The 23,784-nt window shown below is 37.9% G+C and overlaps 1 protein-coding gene, 1 long non-coding RNA gene and 1 pseudogene across 2 annotated transcripts; all 3 read right to left on the reverse strand.

The window, feature by feature from the left end:
* Nucleotides 1-3,778: 3,778 nt before the first annotated feature.
* LOC108889441 (uncharacterized) lies at nucleotides 3,779-6,731 on the reverse strand. The gene is made up of 4 exons (XR_001961988.2): nucleotides 6,674-6,731; nucleotides 5,793-5,852; nucleotides 4,546-4,669; nucleotides 3,779-4,401 (listed from the first exon to the last, which is right to left on the reverse strand). It is a non-coding gene; the product is annotated as an uncharacterized LOC108889441 (long non-coding RNA).
* A 261-nt stretch (nucleotides 6,732-6,992) lies between these two features.
* On the reverse strand, nucleotides 6,993-15,105 carry LOC108889442 (NLR family CARD domain-containing protein 3). Its single transcript, XM_018685875.2, has 13 exons — nucleotides 15,040-15,105; nucleotides 14,444-14,547; nucleotides 13,523-13,600; nucleotides 13,330-13,392; nucleotides 13,095-13,214; nucleotides 12,669-12,794; nucleotides 12,485-12,563; nucleotides 12,134-12,362; nucleotides 9,750-11,550; nucleotides 9,468-9,641; nucleotides 8,678-8,842; nucleotides 8,532-8,578; nucleotides 6,993-8,383 (listed from the first exon to the last, which is right to left on the reverse strand). Exons 4-13 carry the CDS (start codon nucleotides 13,362-13,364, stop codon nucleotides 7,842-7,844), a joined length of 3,318 nt encoding a protein of 1,105 aa, XP_018541391.1. The 5' UTR covers nucleotides 13,365-13,392; nucleotides 13,523-13,600; nucleotides 14,444-14,547; nucleotides 15,040-15,105; the 3' UTR covers nucleotides 6,993-7,841.
* Nucleotides 15,106-22,236: 7,131 nt separating this feature from the next.
* LOC108889440 (ras-related protein Rab-27B-like) lies at nucleotides 22,237-23,651 on the reverse strand (annotated as a pseudogene).
* Nucleotides 23,652-23,784: the final 133 nt, after the last annotated feature.

The raw sequence follows: 23,784 nt of genomic DNA on the forward strand, positions 1-23,784 counted from the left end.
GTCATAGTATAGTATGCTGTCAAAAACCATCAAAAAAATGTCATAGTATAGTATGGCATCAAAAACCACCAAAAAATGTCATAGTATAGTATGGCGTCAAAAACCATCAAAAAATGTCATAGTATAGTATGGCGTCAAAAACCACCAAAAAATGTCATAAATATAGTATGGCGTCAAAAACCATCCAAAAATGTCATAGTATAGTATGGCATCAAAAACCACCAAAAAATGTCATAGTATAGTATGGCATCAAAAACCACCAAAAATGTCATAGTATAGTATGGTGTCAAAAACCATCAAAAAATGTCATAGTATAGTATGGCATCAAAAACGGTCCAAAAATGTCAGAGTATAGTATGGTGTCAAAAACCATCAAAAAATGTCATAGTATAGTATGGCATCAAAAACGGTCCAAAAATGTCATAGTATAGTATGGCGTCAAAAACCACCAAAAAATGTCATAGTATAGTATGGCATCAAAAACCACCCAAAAATGTCATAGTATAGTATGGCGTCAAAAACCATCAAAAAATATCATAGTATATTATGGCATCAAAAACGGTCCAAAAATGACATAGTATAGTATGGCGTCAAAAACCATCAAAAAATGTCATAGTATAGTATGGTGTCAAAACCTGTCAAAAAATGTCATAGTATAGTATGGTGTCAAAAACAGTCCAATAATGTCATAGTATAGTATGGTGTCAACAACTGTCAACAAATGTCATAGTATAGTATGGCATCAAAAACGGTCAAAAAATGTCATAGTATAGTATGGCATCAAAAACGGTCAAAAAATGTCATAGTATAGTATGGCATCAAAAACCACCAAAAAATGTCATAGTATAGTATGGCATCAAAAACCACCAAAAAATGTCATAGTATAGTATGGCGTCAAAAACCATCAAAAAATGTCATAGTATAGTAAGGCATCAAAAACCATCAAAAAATATCATAGTATACTATGGTGTCTAAAACCACCAAAAAATGTCATAGTATAGTATGGCATCAAAAACGGTCAAATAATGTCATAGTATAGTATGGTGTCAAAAACAGTCCAATAATGTCATAGTATAGTATGGTGTCAACAACTGTCAACAAATGTCATAGTATACTGTGTGTTCAATGTCGACGACAGGAAGAGTTACATGTAGTAATAGAGGTATTATTCTTCTTCAATTTTAAGTTACGGGACTTGAAGCTTTGGACAGTTTTTGTGACTAACATGTTCTGTCTCTGCAGGAGGAGGAGGAGGAGAAGACCACATCACCTGAAGAGGACAACTAAAGTAGTCAAATGTTCTTAAAGATGTTTTGAGATGTATAAGTATATCCTGACGTGCTCCATTATATATGGGGTGAGAGAATAAAAGTGTCTGGTTAAACATTGTCTGTCTTTGCTGTGGTTTGTTAAATGTTGTGTAGAACAGACTCAATAAAGCTTTGTATCTTCACGTTTGAGTTTGTCTATTTTGCCTAAAAAAAAATATAAATGCCTACTATTATCTACTTGCAGCTTGCAATTTAAATGTATAATTGAGAATAAAATCTCTGGCTAAAAGCCACAACCCTAACCCTAACCTCCAGCTACAAGTGGTTTAAAAGGCTGTAACCCTAACCCTAATCTCTGGCTAATGGTGTCTAACCCTAGCCTCTGGATAATGGTGTTTAAAAGCCATAACCCTAACCCTAACCTCCAGCTACAAGTGGTTTAAAAGGCTGTAACCCTAACCCTAACCTCTGGCTAATGGTGTCTAAAAGCCATAACCATAACCCTAATCTCTGGCTTTAAGTGGCTAAAAAACTGTAACCCTAACCCTAGCCTCTGGCTAATGGTGTTTAAAAGCCATAACCCTAACCCTAACCTCCAGCTACAAGTGGTTTAAAAGATTGTAACCCTAACCCTAACCTCTGGCTAATGGTGTCCAAAAGCCATAACCCTAACCCTAACCTACAGCTACAAGTGCTTTAAAAGACTGTAACCCTAACCCTAACCTCTGGCCAATGGTGTCTAACCCTAGCCTCTGGATAATGGTGTTTAAAAGCCATAACCCTAACCCTAACCTACAGCTACAAGTGGTTTAAAAGGCTGTAACCCTAACCCTAACCTCTGGCTTTAAGTGGCTAAAAAACTGTAACCCTAACCCTAACCTCTGGCTAATGGTGTCTAAAAGCCATAACCCTAACCCTAACCTCCAGCTACAAATGGTTTAAAAGATTGTAACCCTAACCCTAATCTCTGGCTAATGGTGTCTAAAAGCCATAACCATAACCCTAGCCTCTGGCTAATGGTGTTTAAAAGCCATAACCCTAACCCTAACCTACAGCTACAAGTGGTTTAAAAGATTGTAACCCTAACCTCTGGCTAATGGTGTCTAAAAGCCATAACCCTAACCCTAACCCTAACCTCTGGCTTTAAGTGGCTAAAAAACTGTAACCCTAACCCTAACCTCTGGCTAACACAGTGTCTAAAAGCCATAACCCTAACCCTAACCTCCAGCTACAAGTGGTTTAAAAGATTGTAACCCTAACCCTAACCTCTGGCTAATGGTGTCTAAAAGCCATAACCCTAACCCTAACCCTAACCTCTGGCTAATGGTGTCCAAAAGCCATAACCCTAACCCTAGCCTCTGGCTAATGGTGTTTAAAAGCCATAACCCTAACCCTAGCCTCTGGCTAATGGTGTTTAAAAGCCATAACCCTAACCCTAACCTCTGGCTAATGGTGTCTAAAAGCCATAACCATAACCCTAGCCTCTGGCTAATGGTGTTTAAAAGCCATAACCCTAACCCTAATCTCTGGCTTTAAGTGGCTAAAAAACTGTAACCCTAACCCTAACATCTGGCTAACACAGTGTCTAAAAGCCATAACCCTAACCCTAACCTCCAGCTACAAGTGGTTTAAAAGATTGTAACCCTAACCCTAACCTCTGGCTAATGGTGTTTAAAAGCCATAACCCTAACCCTAACCTACAGCTACAAGTGGTTTAAAAAACAAAACTGTAACCTAACACTAATCTCTGGCTAATGGTGGCTAACCCTAACCTCCAGCTATAACTGGCCCCTGGCTAGAAATATTCACTTTCAAACTATTAAACAGACTCCATGACAGATTTCATGTTCAGAAGTATTTATTTGAGTAAGACTAAGATAATCAGCGAAAAAAAAGTCAGTGGTACAGAAGCAAAAATTTAAAAAGATATGATATAAACAAGGTATAAAACAAGATGATATATGACAACACAAAAAAAATATGAACAAAACCATCAAAAAACTGTTACAGTATATGGTGTCAAAAAAGGTCATACTATAATAGAGCATGATAAATGGTCAAAAAAAATGTCATAGTATGGTATGGCATCAAAAATAGTCAAAACATGCCTTACTATGTGTTCAATCTCAGAAAATGCCATGCTGTCTCTCAAATCTAAGAGGTGATTTGTAATATCACAAGCAGTAAGAATAGGAAAAGTTATATGTAGTAATAGAGGTATTTGAGGGATTATTAAACATTTTAGTTCTTCAATTCTATTTTTAATAAAGTTTCAGGACTTGAATAGTTTTTGTGATAAACATATTCTGTCTCTGCAGGCTCTGTCTCTGGCTAAAAGTAGCTAAAAACTGTAAGCCTAACCCTAACCTCTGGCTAAAAATATTTACTTTTGTACAATATTAAACACACTGGCAAAATATTCAGTGCTCAGAGCAATTTATTTGTGTAAGAGTAAGATAATCCTCTATTAGTCCTTCAGTGGGCAAATTCAGTGTTGCAGCAGCAAAAATAGTACAATTAATATATATATAGAATATAAAAATTATATACAATATGAGCAGTATTTAGCATGACTATATACACAGCAATAGATTCAATTTGAGTCTAATATTGCGCTGTTTGAAATAGCAAAATGCCAAAACAAAAGGACAAACAAATATCAAATATCTGTATCTGTGGAAAACAAAATTAAGATGGCTGCTTTAAGATAGTTCCTTAAATTCCTTTTTTTCTTAGAACTGTTCTTACATGAACTATGTAAATAAACGTCATTAATGGGTTAAGTCTATTTTGTGACAAATTATGAACTATTCAGACTGTAGATAAAATACTGAGCATAAACAGTTTGTCAGTGCTCTGTGTTGGACAGTTGATGTAAATGTGTTTGTGAATTACCTGGAGGACTCTGTCCTGGTCTCAAAGAATGTCTTCATTGTACGAGGGCACTCTGAGATCATGGACAAGGTCTCTCCGAACATGGGCAGTGTCTCTGATTGTAGACAACGTCTCTCTCATTTTTGAAAAGGTCTCTACAATATGGACAATGTCTCCCTCATCCTCAACAATGTCTCTCTGATCATGGACCATGTCTCTGCGATTGTGGATGATGTTGTGGAGGAAGCAGTGACACCTGGAGGAAAGAGAAACATATGAAGGAAAATGATCAATACGCTACTACCTATTCCTCATCAACAGTTTAACCATGAAATCGCAGATAAATATTCAACATTACAGCTGAACCAGAACATTTTAACAAAACATTTTTATGCCTTACCATATTATGGCATTTTTTGATGGTTTCTGATGCTTGACATAGTCTCTGCGATCATGGACCAGGTCTCGCCAGTCATGGACAACGTTTTGGCAATCGTGGACGACGTCATGGACGGTGGTGACACCTGGAGGAGATCACACAAAGGAAAATGATTAATACACTACTACTTATTTCTCATCAACAGTTTAACCATGAAAACACAGAGAAATGTAACTCAATGTGTAATTCAACATTACAGCTGAAAAAGGAACATTTAACAAACATTAGAGGCTGTTTCAGAAAATGCACAGTTGACTGTCATCACCTCCTGAAGAACCAAAAAACAACAAATATTTGGGAAAAAGTAAAATGATTATTAATTGTTTGTCTATCAGCTAATCACTGAAGCAAACATTTATATAAAATTCAACCTTCTTCTTAATACATATTTAAAATGTCTTTGTTTTGTGTTGTTTTTGTTTAATGAATAACCAAATTTAGGAAGTTCTTAACAGCAGCTTACGTGAAAAATTAATAAAATTAATTAATAAAAGTAAGTGTAGAACTGGCTGTTATATACTATAAAGAAATTTTTAAATCATACTCTGACTAACAATTAAAGTTAATACACTTATGAACGACTTACTACAATATTTTACTCATAGAATTGATATTGTTTTGTATGGTGTAGTCTGGTGTGTCTAGCACATACACATAATTAAGAATTTCAGATCATGTACAATCAAACTGAAGTTAAGATATTTTTCAGCACTATTTTGACTGATCCTTGACAATAACAATCCAAGACACAAAATTTAGCATTGGTTGGTTCTAATGTATTTGATATTGTCTGGTGAGAAGGTGAGGAGAGCCACAGTCAATTTGTCTTCAGACAAAACATTGACAACAATTCAGATGTATATTTTTTTAAACCAAGAATGCCAAATATTTGCTTTAAGACTTGAAGGCTTGAGAGGTGAGAATTTAAGTTTTCTTTGTCATATGATAAATAGTAAATACTGTTGATTAAGAGAAAGAAGACATCTGAGAACGTCACCTTGAGCTCTGAGCGATTACAGTTGGTACTTTTTTCTGATTTAATAGGCAAGAATAATCAGTTCTTATTAAATCCATTAAATACCAAGGTTTGAGCTGGAATTTACCCAGTGACACTAAATGACAGAAGGTGATTGCTGACATAAATAATTCAGCAACAGCAATTCATCAACATATATTTTTCAAACTGGGTAAATATTTTGGACACATACCTGTTGGTGTGTAAGGTGATGTTGGTGTCTGTCCAATCTGCAGCAGCTGAACAAATATATCTGGAAAACACAAGTACAACACTTGATTAGCACACTAAAAGAAAATAGTAATGGCAACTTTTTACCACTAAAACCCACACAGTGTAGGAGAACACAACAGTGAAAACTAAACAGTAACACCTTGACAATTACAAATAAAACTTGACTGTACTAAAAGAGAAAAGCAATGTAACACAAATCTGAAAGCATAACTTTGACTTTAAAAGCTTAAAGTTTGGTGTAATGATTTCTAACTGTAATCTCAGCTCATACATTGTGGAGGGGCACAGAGTCACAATGTTAGGAGACGCCAGCTGGTTTCGACACAACTTTTATTAAGCACAATGACACAGGCAACTGTGGATCGGAGCTAACGCCGACAAAAATAACAAAAACCCTTAAGATTGTGCAAATGTACGTTAAATCTTTCACAAGACCGTCAGTATCATAAGCCAGTATGGACTAATCAGACAGTACTGAACTGGTTCAAGGGTTAAATTCGAGGGTAAAAACTGGCCTTCTCTATCTTTGTGAAGAACAGTTTGGCTTTTGGAGAAAAATCACAAATGTTTTTCTTAACTTTCCCATAACAGAAAGACTGGAAGCACGAGTGGCTGGGTTAAGCTAGGCTACAAATAGGTGTAGCTAGGCTAGGCTAAAAACAAGTGTAGCTAGGCTAGGCTATGATGCTAGCTAAGCTAAAGCGTACAAAATTAGCGAAGGAAAGAATCACGTTTTGCCTTAAATCACTTTTTAACAACGAAAAAAACTGCACTGACACATTGAACACACAGAAACACTGAAATTGTAATTAATGTGTTGATATTTTAAGCAGCACTTACCAAATATTTGTTCCGTGCGCTCCGATTCTTACCGGCGCCTGGTGGAAGGACCGACTGGCAAACAGGATGTGGAGGATACCAACGGTATTTATACAGTAGGGGGGTTGGAACGTACAACGCCAGGGAAAGTCCACTGTGCGGGGGGGGGGGGGGGTAGGTGTTTGTGATCTTTTCAAGTTTGTATGTAACAGTTTATTCAGGTATTTCTTTAATTTGTCAGGTGTAAAATAATCTTTTGGGAGTAATTTACAGATTCACAGCTCCAATTTAATTATAATATCTGAAGAAACTATTTAACTGTACAAACGACTCATAGACATTCTTTTTTTATATATCTTTATTTGTCCAGGACATGTAGTACAAGTTGTACCCATGACTAACACAAGAGATCTTGGGTGTAAAATGGACTTAGATGTAAAACTCAAAGTAAATTGCCAGTATATATTTAAATTTACATTAATATTTAATAACTAACAGGAATATAAACTCTTGGGGAGTATAATGAAGTCATCTGCCAACTGAGTTACAATTACATTTATCAGTAATCAAAATAGCTTCATTAACACTAGTGAGGTACATTGTATTTACTTGTTCTTTTACTCATATCACAAAAGTTAACAAACATGCAACACAAGGAAACACTTATTGACTGCAAACAGAGGCGTAATGTCAAGTTTAAGTAACATACTGTCAGCTAATATGTTGCAGTTACTCACTGACCACTGGAGGCACTGTTCATTGAACTGAACACTACTATATCATCCACTTAATATAAATTTAAGTATAGTGCAGACTTCCAAGTTAAGTCATATGGCAGAAAAAAAAAATGCCAACGTATTTTTCTACCATCAAAAACTTTTCTACTGTAGCGCATTAATCGTTAGCAGGTTTAAGATATGTAAACATTGGACTTACATCATCTCTTCTCCAGGTCATCTAGAGGGTCCAGAAAAGACAGTCTACATCAAACGTGACTCCAAAGGGGGTTCTCAGAGCTCAGATCAGATCAATAGAATCTTAACATACCACACTCCATATGATTTTGTGTCCAATATGGTCCCATCAATCATCACGCCCAAATCATATTTATTCTCGGCTCAACAGTCGTTATTTGTGTCCCTGTCTTAATGGAACCACATTAAGATTTCTGGCTACAACTGGTCCTGGTCTACAGTGGGCACAGAAATGCTGAGGAGTTTAACTTCACCCCGTACCCAAACCCAGGATGAAGAGGTTCAGTGAATGTGGCGTTGAAAGTGTGGAGGTGGATCAATGTGTCGGAGGAGACTCTGTAGAAGGACAGAATCCCAGCAGGACAGTCCACATACACTCCTACTCTGTTAGAGACACACGAGGGGGAGGGAAGAGGGATGGGGGTCCCACTGTTGTTGTGCCAGGCATTGTATCCCCCATCAGTGCAGGTCAGACACCAGGACTGATCGTTCCCTCCAAACTTAGAGCCATCACTGTCTCCATGCCTTCCAATTCCTCTGTAACTCACTGCGATATAAACCTTTCCAACCCACTCAACCTCCCAGTAACAGCGACGAGTCAGACCATTTTCACACAGGACCTGGGGCCAGTAGTCAAATCTGTCTGGGTGATAAGGATATGGGTGCTCTTTCCTCAGATCGGTCACCTTTTTGTTGCTTTCGGACAGTTTGAGGAATTTGTGTGCTGTGTTTGGGTCCAGTGTGAGCTGACAGAAATCTGATTGAGAGAACGACAAGCAATCATTAACAGTTCTGGTTATTAATGAAAATCAGCGATCCAAAAGTCAAGTGAAAATTGGATAACAAAAGTTAGCCCAGCTTTGGGGAACCATTTTAATCACAGCAACAACAAAAAGCACACTTACACTTCCTCAAACCTGGTTGCAACCACTGGACTCCTTTGGGGTCAACTCTGAAAGATAAGAGGGGGTAATAACATGAAGTCAGAAAAAACAGTTCTCTTTGTTATGTTCAATGTGTCCACACTATTCTTGACAGCATAAATTTCTACCTGAGATCGTCAAGTCTCAAGCATGGATCCTGAGACAGCAGCTTTACTCCTAAGTCCCCTATGTGATTGTAGCTCAGGTCCACCTCTCTCAGATGGGAGGGATTGGAACTCAGAGCTGAGGCCAGAGAGACACAGCCTTCCTCTGTGATCAGGCAGCCTGACAGCCTGCAAATATACAAAACAACACATATAGCAAATACTAGTGTATTACATCTTACAACTTTGTAGAGACTTGAAATTGCCAAAAGTATCAATCAAATCCAACAGTGCTTGAAGTAAAAAATAAAAAGTAAATTTTAGTCACACATAAAAGCATCCCAGCAGCATATTGTTTTACCAGTGGCTATAACAACTACATAACTCCCTGATTCTTAACTAAGTGGTATTAGTAAATTCAAGAAATGCTTGAAATTAAATGCCTCAATTCAGTTTTGGTCAAATAAAGTATATCATTTGTATATTGTTTTACCTGACCCCTCCAAGAATCGCCACTTTATTGTGGCTGTGTCCCTGTGACCCTGACAGCTGTATTACAGCAGCAGATAATAGATATAGTTTTTACCTATATGTTTAGGTGTATCACCACAGCAACAGGCTATCAGTAAGATAACAAAACCGCAAAAGGTGATGATTTTGGAGACAAACCTATTAAAAAATTAATAAGTATAGGCCTTACATGTCAGATCTCTGCAGTGATTCTAACATTATGACTGGGACATTTTGAGACAAGTAAATCAATCCAACCAGCACAGTAAAAAAAAAAAAAAAAAACAGGGAGAACTGGTCTGACCTGAGAGATTCCAGTGTACATTGTTGACTCTCCAGACCAGGAAACAACAACTTCACTCCTGAATCCTGCAGGTCATTGTTACTCAGGTCCAGCTCTCTCAGACTAGAGGACTGGGAGCTGAGAACTGAGGACAGAGCTTCACAGCTTCTCCCTGAGAGGTTGCAGCCACTCAGCCTGAGGAGGAAATAATAAACAGAAAACATGAAAGGAAATTCATCTATTTGAATCAGTATTACCACATTTAAGGCACTCTGGGATAAATGCAAATTTCCACACACTTACAAAGCTTTCTTGGAGGCTTTGACCACTGGCAGCAGCCTCAGAAGAGCCTCCTCCGAAGCAGAGTATTTCTTCAGGTCAAACACATCCAGATCTTTTTCTGATGACAGTAAGATGAAGACCAGAGCTGACCACTGAGCAGGAGAGAGTTTATCTGTGGAAAGACTTCCTGACCTCAGGTACTGTTGGATGTCCTCCACTAGAGAACTGTCATTCAGTTCATTCAGACAGTGGAACAGGTTGATGCTTCTTTCTGGACAGGGGTTCTCCTCGATCTTCTTCTTGATGTACTGGATTGTTCCCTGATCAGTCTCTGGGTCACTTCCTGTCTGTTTCAGCAGACCTCGTAGGAGAGTCTGATTTGTCTGCAGTGAGAGACCAAGGAGGAAGCGGAGGAACAAGTCCAAGTGTCCATTTGGACTCTGTAAGGCCTTGTCCACAGCACTCTGATAGAAGTGAGTCTGTGCATATTCACTGCTTCTTGTTTCAGACTTCTGGAAGGTTGACTTGTTTTCTGACAGCAGATTGACTCCAGAGCTGATGAAGGTCAGATGGACATGAAGAGCAGCTAGAAACTCCTGAACACTCAGATGGACGAAGCAGAACACCTTGTCCTGGTACAGTCCTCTCTCCTCTTTAAAGATCTGTGTGAACACCCCTGAGTACTTTGAGGCTGCTTTGATATCAATGTCACACTCTGTCAGGTCTGATTCATAAAAAATCAGGTTTCCTTTTTGTAGCTGCTCAAAAGCCAGTTTTCCCAGAGACTCAATCATCTTTCTGTTCTCTGGACTCCAGTGTTGATCTGTCTCAGATCCTCCATCATATTTAACGTTCTTCAGTTTGGACTGAACCACCAGGAAGTGGATGTACATCTCAGTCAGGGTCTTGGGCAGCTCTCCTCCCTCTCTGGTTTTCAACACATCCTCCAGAACTGTAGCAGTGATCCAGCAGAAGACCGGGATGTGGCACATGATGTAGAGGCTTCGTGATGTCTTGATGTGAGAGATGATTTTCTTAGCTAGCTTCTCATCTGTGAATCTCTTCCTGAAGTACTCCTCCTTCTGTGGGTCAGTGAACCCTCTGACTTCTGTTGCCATGTCAACACACTCACCTGGGATCTGATTGGCTGCTGCAGGTCGTGTGGTTATCCAGAGGCGAGCAGAGGGAAGCAGTTTCCCCCTGATGAGGTTTGTCAGCAGCACATCCACTGAGGTGGACTCTGTAACATCAGTCAGGATCTCATTGTTGTGAAAATCCAGAGGAAGCCGACACTCATCCAGACCGTCAAAGATGAATACGACCTGGTACTCTTCAAACCTGCAGATTCCTGCTTTTTTGGTTTCATTAAAGAAATGATGAACAAGTTGCACCAAGCTCAACTTTTTCTCTCTCAGCACGTTCAGTTCTCTGAAAGTGAATGGAAATGTGAACTGTATGTCCTTGTTGGCTTTGTCTTCAGCCCAGTCCAAAGTGAACTTCTGTGTTAAGACTGTTTTCCCAATGCCAGCCACTCCCTTTGTCATCACTGTTCTGACTGGTTCATCTCTTCCAGGAGAGGGTTTAAAGATGTCCTCTTGTCTGATTGTTCTCTCTGGTCTGTCTGGTTTCCTGGATGCTGTTTCAATCTGTCTGACCTCATGTTCATCATTGACGTCTCCAGTCCCTCCCTCTGTGATGTAGAGCTCTGTGTAGATCTGATTCAGAAGCGTTGGGTTTCCTGCTTTAGAGATCCCTTCAAACACACACTGGAACTTCTCCTTCAGATTAGATTTGAGGTTAAGCTGACACATAGCAGGAGATCCTGAAAGAACAAATAACACTGTAAACTATACAGCCAAGAAAATATGACCACTTAACTTTAAATGTTATTGCTTCCTTTATTCAGAAACCAAAAATACTGCCTTTCTTGTTTGTAGACTGGGACCAATTAGATAAACTAGTTATACAACTGAAATTTTGAGATTTTTGGTTTTAAACTTGAGAAAGACACTGAAATGTGAAGCCTAATACCTACCAAAGGAAGGTCTAAAAGGTTCTTTAAAGTGACAATGAGGTGTCTCAAGGTGTAAGGTACCTTCATCAGATGTAATCGATTAAGGTCACAGTGGATTTAATCATAATAATAAATAATTAAATAGTCTTTCTGGAATTTCCTGGTTTGGTTTGTATCTGCATCCTGGACATCTGAGTTTAAAACCTTTTTTGCTTTTGCTGAGGTGTTCTGAACTGTTTGACCAAACTGACTGAACTTGACTTGATTTTTTAATCCATGTTCTGTGGGGTTTGATTGGACTGGGACAACTAACCAATCATTATTTTTCAAATCAAACATTAAACATATTTCCAAGATCAGAAATGAAGAGGGATATAAGAAATCCTCTTACTGCTCTGCAGACAATCAGCCAGCTTCTCTTCCTTCATAGTCCTCAGGAAGTTTAGTGTGATCTTCAGAAACGCTTCTCTGCTGCTCCTCCTCTGCTCTTTATCCTCACCATCCAACACCTCCTCATCCTCCCTCTGGCTCTCTAAGCATTCTGGGTAATCTGGACTCAGAACCTTCTGCATCTTCTTCAGCTCATTCTTCATAAAAGTTATGATGTTCAACTCCAGCATCTGGAACAGAATACTTTATGAATGACACAATCAAACTAAAACCATTGAGCCAAACATCGGATCAATGTTGGACAGACTGAAAACCCACTGGTCTAAAAAGTGCAGTTGTTATATGTACAGACCATAAATGTGGAGTCCAGTTGTGTTTGCTCCTGCTGTACAGGCGGACCACTTTGTTCCTCTGAGCTCTCCAGGTCGACTCTGTAAAGGAATCATGAAGAATTAACTCACGTTACGTCTGTCACATTCATGTCTTTAAGCCAGAGATTAAAATATTCTGCATGAACAGTGAATTAAACAGCTCACCTTTCTTCAGTACAGGGGAGTTCATCTTTAAACAGAAGAGGTTCAGCCTTGCTCTTCAAGGACACACAGCTTGGTTCCAGATCAGGTCCAGGATCTGGTTCACAGGATTGTGGTCTCTGATGGAGGCTGGTAGATGTAGACAAGGAAAGTTATTCCTTAGTCTAGTTAGTCCATAGTAAATGAACAAGATGAAAACAGTTATGATCAATGGGAATACTCAGCAGAGAGAAAACAAGCTGGTGAGAAAACCATCAGGTTTAAACTAAATCTAACACAAACCAGCAACGTTCAGACCCAACTGGACTCTACTGTAGTTCTTTACTGCAGTCTACTTTGGTTCTTTGCAAGGACTCTGATCCGGATTCAGAACTAAACAACTTTATGGTGATAGCCTGCTTTAAAACATGAACGTTAGCAACAGCTCACCTCTGTTCACAACAGGGCAATGCATCTTTAAACAGAAGAGGTTCAGATTTGCTTTTCAAGGACAAACAGCTGAGCTCAGGATCTAGCCGATATTCAGCTTCTGGTTCAGGCTGAAAGATCCTGGAGATGACAAGAGGATGAGGGAGGCTCAGGTTTCAACTTCATCAGGGATGATAAAACTTGAGAGTTTTACCAACTGATTATGTTTTCCCCAGAGTAAATTGAATTGACTTACTCTGTCTTTAAAGAGGGCTGTCTCTGAAGTCTCATGGCGTCTCCTCATGGATGTACAACACTCCTGTCAGTGAAATAAAAAACAAACAGAGCTGTGACAACAAACACTAAAAACACTCATCTGACTGTTTTCATGTGGTAGAAATGTTTGAGTTGCAGTGTTATATCTAAAAAAAAAAAAAAAAAAAAATTACATTTACACTTTTATTCATAAAGATTCATGTGGTTCACTCCAGGCTCCATTAAGGTCATTGGTGATGATTTGGCACCACCTAGTGGTGAAAAAATAAAACTGCATCATGTTTATTTTAATAGACAAAACCTAAACATGAGTAATAGTATAATTCACACACTGACACAATATAGAAACATTCTCAGTTAATTGTTTCTTCTAGAGCTGCAACAGTTAGTCGACTGGAAGAAAATTAATCATCAGTTCTTTTGATAATCAATTTTGGTCTTAAGTATTAATAAAGAAAGTTCCAGGTGTTGTCTGAAAACATGGAACTTGACTGTTTAAGGTCATTTCTGATTTTATAAAAATACTTTCATTTCCTGTCAAAGGACAAATAAATTCAGCTCCAGTATCTAAAGTCAGGCAGTAGAAGCTGTAGGCGAAGTGATCATGTGTTTGTTTTTGCCAAAAGGCTTATTTAGAGTTTCAGTTCTGTTTCTGTTTGATGAGGAGTTTGCGCCTTAAATGTGATTATATGTTGTACACGTTGTTCTCCTGACCTGTTCTGATCTGTGAAAAATGTGATTCATCAGTAAATCAACTGAGAGAAAATTAATCTCAAACCATTTTGACGACTGAAGGATCAAAATCACACTCTGGTCAGAATTTGCTGGGGTTTGTTTTTTTTGGGTCAAACTTGATAGTAAACTCAATATTTGGAGCCAGACTTAGACTTTGATGGACCACTAAGACTTGTGAGTTTTAGGATAAAAATAGATTTACGAGTTCAAAACAAGACAAAGCTTTAATGTCATTTTTTTCTGAACGCAACCTAAATTACTTATTTTCATTGTACAATACTGCAACACATTTCATCTTTCAGTCAAGAAAGAAAGAAAAACACCAACTATAAAATCAGATCATGGAAATATATCATTACCTTTTGATGCTTCTTCCTCTCACAGGTGTTTTGTTTTGTTGCGTTTGTTTTCTACACCTCTGTGTCTGCAAAGTATCAGTGTGGTTTATTTCCAGTGAATGTTTCTGGGTTGAGAGGAAGCAAGAGGACAGAGTTTCATCATCCTGGAATCAGATGGGGGAACTCGCCGGCCCTAGTTTTAGACTGAATCGTCTCTAAGTGAATGAAGCTCGTGTTTCATTTAGGAGTGGGCGGGCGGGTCATGCGGAGTCGCCGCCCACTTCACTTCCCTCCTCGGTAAAAATAGACCGGCGGGTATCGGTGTAGAAAAAACCCACAGTAAATGACCACATTAGAGTTCAGTGAATAACTCTCCCTAAATCTGCCGATTCGTACCTGTGATTTTCACAGCGGTTTGTTGATTTTTACCGGGCAGGACACCTGTCAGGTGCTCGGAGTCAGAGCTATAGCCACAGACTCACCTGTACAGGTGAACACAAGCATGATTTCACGTGCTGTTAAATGAGGCACGCAAATATTTAGTGTCAGTAGAGGCTGAGCTGAGAGAAAAAGTGAATAAAGACGAGATGAAAGAGGGAAAAGAGGGGAAGCTTTACCTTTAACCGGAGAGACGAATATGCGAGACGACTCTGAGACGTCAACAACAACCAGGAAGTAACCAGTGGAGGAGGGGCGGGGATTTCCATTGTGCTCAACTCCTCCCAGCTCCTGATGTAATAATCAGATATCTCTGCAATAAACACGTTTTATTAGTTTTTGTTATCTAATGCAAACTAATCAGAATCCGGTCACGTTTCCCTCTCAGTAACAAAAGTTGTTGTAAACTAATGAATATTAGGATTCATACAGCCATTTCAGTTTGAATTTGATCCTAATAATAGAAAGTGTGAACCCTGACCCACGAGTAATGTAGTGTTGTAATGACTCAGTCTGACCACGGGAGGGCAGTAAATACTTCCATATCAGCGTGGGTGTAAGTACTAATCTGTGTAATGATATGAAGACTGTTGTGTGGAGAGAACCGCAGAGAACTGGAGAGTGTCCATGTTGCCGTTGCTCAGCAGCGGTGGTCTTAAGTGCAGCAAAAGATGTACACAAATTCACACAACAGATTCCAAAGGTTATTATAGTTCTAAGTCATCTTTAATCAGCTGTCAGATCAGATCTCACAATGTCTGGATAAATTTACCGCAAAGTCCATCAGTCATCATCTATAACAAATGCTTCAGCTATAGATAAAATGCAAACTGTGACTACAAATATACTCATCAAAACATACATGTTCAGTTCCAGTTTATAACACTTTCAAAACCAAAAAGGCATCTTTTTTTCTTTTTTTTTTTTTTTACATTTTACAGTTCTCATCACCAAGTGTGTCTTGATATCTTTACTTTATCTTTACCAGACAGTTCAGTTTCTGAGTGAAAAATAACAGGCCTTTGATGCCAGAAAATTTAAATTATGGTAAGTAACTGCCACGGAGGGGCATTCCTGTCCTGAAGGTACACTGACGCCATTGGTTTCCTGTTTGTTAGCAAGCTATTATTTATAAATATTTCTGCAAACATTAGCTGTCTAATGTTTGTTTAAATGCTAAAACATCAGCCCATTAGCACGGCCCCTTGCCAATGTTTTAGCAGGCTAACAAATGTTTGTAAATGTAAACAACATACTAACAGTTTGGCTACTACTAGCTTAAGTGTTAACTAGTGTTAAAGGTAGGCTAGCACTAGCTAGCATGCTAAGGCTAGAGGGGAAACACTGGAACCAAGAAAATAAATTTGATAATGTACAAACTAGAATCAGCTACTCAACAAATGACTTAGCTGTTAGTGAGCAGTTGGACCATCAAAACTTTGTCCAAGTAGCTAGCTACATTTTAGCCCTACTACAGTACACCCTCTACGGTCCTTTAACTGGTTTTTTTTTGGGGGGGGGGGGTTAATAAAACTGAATAAATAATGCTCAAGTGCAGTAGTTTGTAACATAATACTGCAACATACTAAGTTAAAGTACTTGCACTTTAGTCCGGTATTTAACTTTTACATATTTTTTTGAAAATGAAATGCTTTTGGTTATGCTTTTTGGTTTTGCCATTTAATTATTAACATATTTCAATATTGACAATAAGTCTTATCTAAGTAACTTAATCATAATTTAAAGAGATATTCCCTGATTTTGTTTTAGTGCCTTCAATTCTACAAATTTCTTCTCAGATGATTTGAAACATCAACATAAATAATTTCTTTTTTCGTAATCTTGTGTGTACAAATTATTTTCTGCATTCAAGATCCATGCAAGAAAGCAACTTGTGTTCAAACCAGAGTTTACGACAGAATTTTGGAATTATTTCATCATCATGGTAGTTGTTTGATATGGCTGGAATTCAGGAATATTAACATCCATATTGGCCATCAAAAAAGTCTAGCATAAACTCTGGGTTAAACATGTTACTTTCTTGAACAAGTTATAGTTAAATATATGTAGACTTCAATGCTAAAAACCAAAACAAAAAAGTATTTGATTTAAGGGTAAAGTTGTAGTTAGCCTTCGTGAACACCTCACCAACACAGAAACACCACACTGTTACTGCCATCAGACTCTTCTAGAGATCTGACAAAGAGACAAACTTTTTTTTTTTTTTTTTTTTTTTTTTAGATTTTCTCCTTTAAAACACAGTGGTCGCCATCTGCATCACGTCAAAGCAGATTCTTCTGGAGAAAAAAACCCAAAGGGTAAAAACACACACAGATATTTATTTGCAGCTCTGACATCAGAAACACTAAACGCATCACAGGTCATTCCATTCTGGTGGTGTCAAACATGCTGACAGTGCAACAAACCCAACAAACACACACAGGCATCGATACACACAGTGAAAACTGAACAAACGTGTACAAACCGCAGGCATCAGAGAGAATTCACACACAGAGGGTTTCCAAAAATAAAAGCTCTTAGAGGTACTTGGATTGATTAGTTGTTTTGATATATCGGGCACAAAAACAACATCAGGACTTCTGTTCTCTTTTGCCTCTGTTTTGTAATCTATGATCAATAATGCATTAAAATATTCAGTAGCTCACAAACTTTACAGAGGATCAGACAGAAGAGTTAATAACAGGCACAACATGACTCTTCAAACAGTGTAAACTTTCAAAGTGAATTCAAAAACTACATTAAAGATGTTAAGGTTCATGAGAGAGATTCTTTAAGAAAAACATGATTCAAGACAGTGAAGTAAATGTTAAGACGCAACTGTGGCACAACTAAACACTAAATTTAAGGACAAACATACAATACAAATTCAAATGAAAGGTAATGATCAATATAAGAAGGAGGTCTCAGATAAAAGCTGACAAATCGTTTCAGAAGATTGTCATGATTAAAAGGCATTGGTTCAAAATGGTTGTCCATCTGGAGGTGAAGTGCACCGGTAATTTGTTCTCAACCAGTGCCAGTCATTACTATTAATTTGGTGCTTTAATGCTTTAATTAATTGTGTCTCCTTACTTTACTTAATCTGTGTTGTTGCGTAGATCTTAATGATAAATGTGCATGTTTTATCTTTTTTTTAAAAATGCAAATATAAATTAATCAAAATTACCCAAAAAACATTTTTCAAATTAGTTGCTAGTCATCTAGATCAGTAAGGCTGCATGACATTTATGGGCAATTAATGATCTTTCTACCTCACAGTTTAAAAGTTTCATTACATTTCTATGAAAAAAAACATTGAATTTTTCAAAAATGAAACAATTTAGTCTGAAAAGACAAGTCTGAAAAGTGGCTTCACACATGGTAACCTTATTGTAATACTTTTAAAGATGCATATAAGACATTTTAAAGCTGCATTAATCACAATTTTTGTAGTACTGTTAGGTTCAGTCTCAGCCGATGACTGTATATAAAGATTGATGACATGACAGCTCCTCAAAAGTGAAGCCAAAACATGTTGATCGCCCCTTGGTGCCTGGCTGCAGTATAGATCATCGGGCATGCCCCCAAATGGAACACTGGCCAAAGTATAACATCAAAGCACATCCAAAGATGGCTTTTTCGTAGTTATTAACATGCTGATTGAGTTAATTTTCCTGATAAGTTTGGTTTTAATTTGTTATTTTTAATTGAAAGCTGTGACTGACTTGCGATTGGTTGGGCAAGACTCTGGCTCCAAATGACACGCCCAGCGCAAGATGGCTGCCCCAGGACCGGGATATTTTGGCTTCATTTTTGTACAGTGGAAGAGAGTGGAGATGTGTCATCCATCTTCATATTTAGTCACTGGTCTCAGCGCTCTCAGCAACCCAAGTGTCCAAAAATTTCACTCCCAGCTGCAGCTTTAAGTGTTGTCAAAGCCGTCTTTAAGAAGTCTTAAAGATGCAAATCTGTTGAAAAATTACTTGTTTCACTGTAACAGGACTTGCTTTATGAATGTAAGTTGGAGAAAAGGAAACAAAGCCCATAGTAAGAAAACTCCACTTCAGGTGCCTTGTTAAATGTTTAGAAATGTGTATAGAAAAAAAAGACTAAATATACAGATTTGAGCAAAAAAACAGCAGATGATCAGCTGAAACAGTACAAATAAACCCATACAGACACAGTATTTTCTGGGAACATTATCACTATTTTGCTGCTAATAATTTGGGAGAGAATGTTACAATGTGAGCCAGCTCTGACTATCTATCTATCTCCTTATTAGTATTTCATATGGCACTGAGATCAGCTGTTGGCAGATGACTCTGTTGGCTTTCGAACTAAAAAAGAACAGACACAAAAACACATTTTTTAAAACTGTGAAGGCAGTTTTTCTGAGGTTTTGTCGAAAACAAACGCTTCTTTGTGGTGTTTCCTGTTTTTATTTGGCACACTGTCAGATTAAATATATGTGACAACAAGGTGAAGCCAAAGCTCTATGGTGCTTTAACTTGCCATCAATTAGTCACACATTACATACTTAACATTGCTGTTGACCCATTTGGCAGCCACTTGTTTCGGTACACTTTGCAAACCCGCAGTTATCTTAATATTCTACAGCTGTAAGTTTGGACTGTGATAACAAGCTGGTTCACTGAAGGACAAAATAATAATTTAATTGGCAGCAATAACGATAAATGACGATAGATTCTTTCCCTTGTTTCTGGTGCACCTCAACATTGGCTCAAGATTTTTCACGAAGTAAGGCAGATCAAGGTGTTACTTGATAAGAGGAAAATTGCTGAGTTGCACTTAAAACAAAGGAGATAATCTTGAAACCGAAGCTGATTTTTGACATTTATTTAAACTGTGTTTTTGTTGCAAATTTATGTCTAAAGGGCTTTTAAAGACGTTTCTTTTTCACCGTGCTCAAGCTTAGCATCATGGTACAAAAACATGCAGCTTTTTATACTGAGCTCAGTGGAATGTATCCATGATTTCACTGGGCTAAATGTTCTGATACAAAATGAAAATAAACAATATAGTGTTGAGCAACAAAACAAGACAAAAGGTTGGTCCACAGTAACTTCAAGTCTTGAGCCAAAAAAAGTCCAGTTCAGAACAGAGTGAAAAACTGCTGTACTTCCTCAGGAGTTTCTAATAGTGTATTTTCCTCATGTTAGACACACTTTGTGGATAAATTTGTACTTCTGGGATAATTTGACAACTGTACTTAAGAGCACTACAGTGATGAAAAACAAATATCACAAATATGAATACAGTTGAGATAATTTGCTCTTGACGGACATGAACATGACAACAACCAAAGAAGTGAGTGTGACAGATAAAAAGGATAAAACATGAAACATGAAATATGACAACAGAAATAATATTTAATGTTTTACATTTCTTCTAATATAAATAATTGGTCACTTTATATTCTAATGACATTGGTCATGTATGGGGCCTTAAAGCGTTATTTCACTTCATCTGATTATCGGTTAAAAAGACTCTAAAGTCAGCAGCCCTGAAGATCGAACATCACCCCACTGATATTTGGCATTTTTTCTCATTGTCACGTTTATTTTCACAATAAAAAACGATTCCCACTAGATATAATTATTAGTATTTATCTTCACAATAAAAAACAATTCCTACTAGATATGATTATCCTCACCACTTAACTTTTTCAGTGCCGCTATAGCTAATTGACTCAAATGCCATGCTTGTTCTATCTGCTATAGCCATTTTCTTTTAGGCTGTACTATAATTTTGTTTTCAGTTAAATGATACTAAGTCATGGTGACAATGGAGCCCCAGAGCAACCAATATAGCTGACTTATCTCAAACTCCAACGGAGATGAAATCGGCCTCCACAGTGGAATAACGCTTTAAAAGCCAAGGCAGTAGATCAGTTTGGAACAATACGTCTATCCTGGTCTATACTCTTATAATAATATACAATGTTGGCTTTTTTCCTCCATTGCACATGTATCATGCTGTACCCATATTTACCCTAAAATATGAATGGTATACTATCTTTAAATCTGCAAACAACAGTTACTTCAAAAAATTAATTAAGTACACAATGTTATTAATGCAATGTAAAAGTATCCAAAGTATCCAAAAAATCCTAAACAAACAAACAAACAAACAAAGCACAGCAGTGTAGGCTATGTTAGCTAAACTTTCCACATGCTATTGTTTTGGTATCAAAAGTCAGATATAAAGATGTATGAGCACTCCTCCAGAGAAAACTTTAAAGTATTGGCACAGAAAGCAATAACTCAACAGTCCACAATATCCTTGAACATAAAGAGCTAACAAGACGTTTGCTGTGTTGATTTTGAGAAGACTGATACGAAAACATTTCCCGATACATTATTCTCTCTATTTATTTCCATGTTTTAATAAAACATTGTGAAATCTTTCCTCAAAACACTTCTCAACTGCTTTTGTTAATATTAGCATGTAGTTTGCAGCCACTGCCAACACTGCAGCACTGTTCTCTACGTTAGTGGCTAGCTATGTTACCTGCTAAACAGATTGGAAACGAGACATCAGCAATGGTTATGCCACAAACTCTGCAGAGGTTTTTAACCTTCCTCTGCTTTGTACCTATGTCATGTATATTTATTTAATATAAATTTAATTTAGGCTGAATATTTATCTAGACAGCTAATTGAGGATTAAGATAACTTATTGTAAAGTTAGCTACAGAAGCTAACCATCAAATATTGGCTAAATTATTTGGTGCATTGTTAGCAAATTTCTAGCATTATCAAACCACACAAAACTGCTGTTAAAAATGATCATTTCTGGCAAATACAGGTACAGCACAGACAGTGTGAAACAGGGAATAAATAAGGATAAAAACACACTGGTCACACAGATGTTCAGCCTGGTCCAGGAGGAAAAGCTTCAGGGATTTATACAAATATACAGCCTGATGTTAAACTCTTTATGGCCCAGATTAGGCTGTCAACCAGTGGCAGCCTAAACAGGAAGCAAAATCTTCCCCCTGTTACAAAGCGATGAACTTAAACATCTTTTTTTGACTGTTTAAAGCCATTAAAATCATTCCAAACCACATGCTATGAGAGAAAGTGGGAGCGTGCGGAGCTTAATTCCCAGGCTGCATGTTTTAAACGAGGCACATTATGTGTCTGACAGTGATGAAACTGTTTTAACTTCCTCCTAAACAGGGCTCAAAGGCAGACAGGCTGAGACTGCAGTATCTGGACTATCCACTAGAGGGGGGCAGAGTTGTTTCATTGAGAAAGGGAGAGGATGGTTAAAGGTTAGTTTTAGAGAGAAAGGAATGAAGAGAAGACAAAGTAACATGCAATCAAAGATGACCGGAGGAGGAAAGTAAAAGATGGAGGGATGTGACGAGTAGAAAGGATGGACGTTGACTGGTCATTTCCTGAATCGCAGACTCGATCTAACATGCACATTTCTTCTCGTTGGGCTGCGCATCACCGAGCTTTGTGGCCCCGTTCCCGTTGGCGGGCTCAGCGGGCGGTTTGTCGACGCACTGCTCCATCCTCTTCATGACCAGTCCAACAGCGTTATCACTGCCTTGTCCACCTCCGCTCTGTCGCTGCACTCGTCTCAAAGTACGAATCCTGTGAGTGTCAAGAACAAAAGATATATATATATATATATATTTAAAAGGTGCTGTGTCGTGACCTTTTTCCAAATAAGCTCAACTGTTTTTTTAATTGATTCCTTTTCCATTAAATCATTTGGAAACTTAAACTTCATACAGGTAGAGAACCAATTATGTTTTTATATCATTAATTCATTTGATATATAAGTATTGTGAAGTGCAGCCATTATCATAAGGTTAGAAAAAACATGGGGGTGGAAAAGTAAACAGCTCCAGGTGTTCCTGATATATTGCATTTACAAGAACGTGAGGAATGTAATTTCATTACATCTGGCACAAACATTCACTTGGACTCAAAGAGAATTTTATTGACTCAACTTATTAACAAAAAAAGGGTTAAAGTGATTTTTCCTATCTTATCACATTTTTATCTGTGTGTCATCCTGAATGTGGAAATAAAACTGAAGCTGAATTTAAATGCATGTAATCTGTAGACATAACACTTAACTGACAGTGTACATGCCTGAACATTTTTAAGTTCCCCAGAGTTTAAGACAGTTTATTACTTCCTGGAACAGAGTTGCTAGGCAACGTCAGACTGTGGTCTTGGGTGGCTTGAATTGCACCAGGAAATGACTTTTGCCTGTCTAACAGGAAGTAATTTGTAGAGAAACTGTTGAGACACAAGTGCTGCACAGGTTGTGTTACCTCTAATTGTCTGCTCCTTATGAAACACCAAAAACAAAATAAACAAATAAACATACCCGTATTTATTCGGCCAGCCTCTTGGCCTGTTTTTCCTGAACCTCCCGCTGGTCGGCCAGGTCGCCTTGTTTCCTACCAACACGATATCTGGGTTCTCACAGTAGGCATTGGCCTGTAGCTGGCCTGGAAATTAACACAAATAAATAGGAAACAAATGAGATGTGCAAATATAATACCAACAACCTCAGGCAAAAACTCTTAAGATATTTTCACTGTTATTTTATCTTATGCTTTCTTCATAACCCTTCATATAACCCTCAGCAGGTCTACAACAAGTTTAAAATATGTAAAAATCAGAGGTTAACAACATACTCATCCAGTTTCTGACATTGAGGAAGCTCTGCTGGCTGGTGAGATCAAACATCAGCAGGAAACCCCATGGCGTCTCTGAAGAAGGCCGTCGTCAGGCTGCGGAACCTGAAACATGCACACAAAAAGTAAAAAGGAATAATACATACTATATATACTGCACTATACTGTACACTTTAAAGGCTGGGTTAAGCACCAACAGTCTGAGCTCAAGTGTCTGAAGCTGTAGATTCTCTCATCT

Source organism: Lates calcarifer, unplaced genomic scaffold, assembly GCF_001640805.2.
Source record: "Lates calcarifer isolate ASB-BC8 unplaced genomic scaffold, TLL_Latcal_v3 _unitig_1556_quiver_1337, whole genome shotgun sequence".
Classification (NCBI taxonomy): Eukaryota; Metazoa; Chordata; class Actinopteri; family Centropomidae; genus Lates; species Lates calcarifer.

What these genes read in the sequence shown, in the direction of transcription:
- LOC108889442 (XM_018685875.2), bottom strand. Translation starts at nt 13,364, where the DNA reads ATGAGACTTCAGAGACAGCCCTCTTTAAAGACAGA. An exon ending in TTGCCCTGTTGTGAACAGAG is followed by an intron (nt 12,795 to 13,094) that starts GTGAGCTGTTGC and finishes TACATCTACCAG; the next exon opens with CCTCCATCAGAGACCACAAT. An exon ending in TTGAGACTTGACGATCTCAG is followed by an intron (nt 8,579 to 8,677) that starts GTAGAAATTTAT and finishes CTTATCTTTCAG; the next exon opens with AGTTGACCCCAAAGGAGTCC.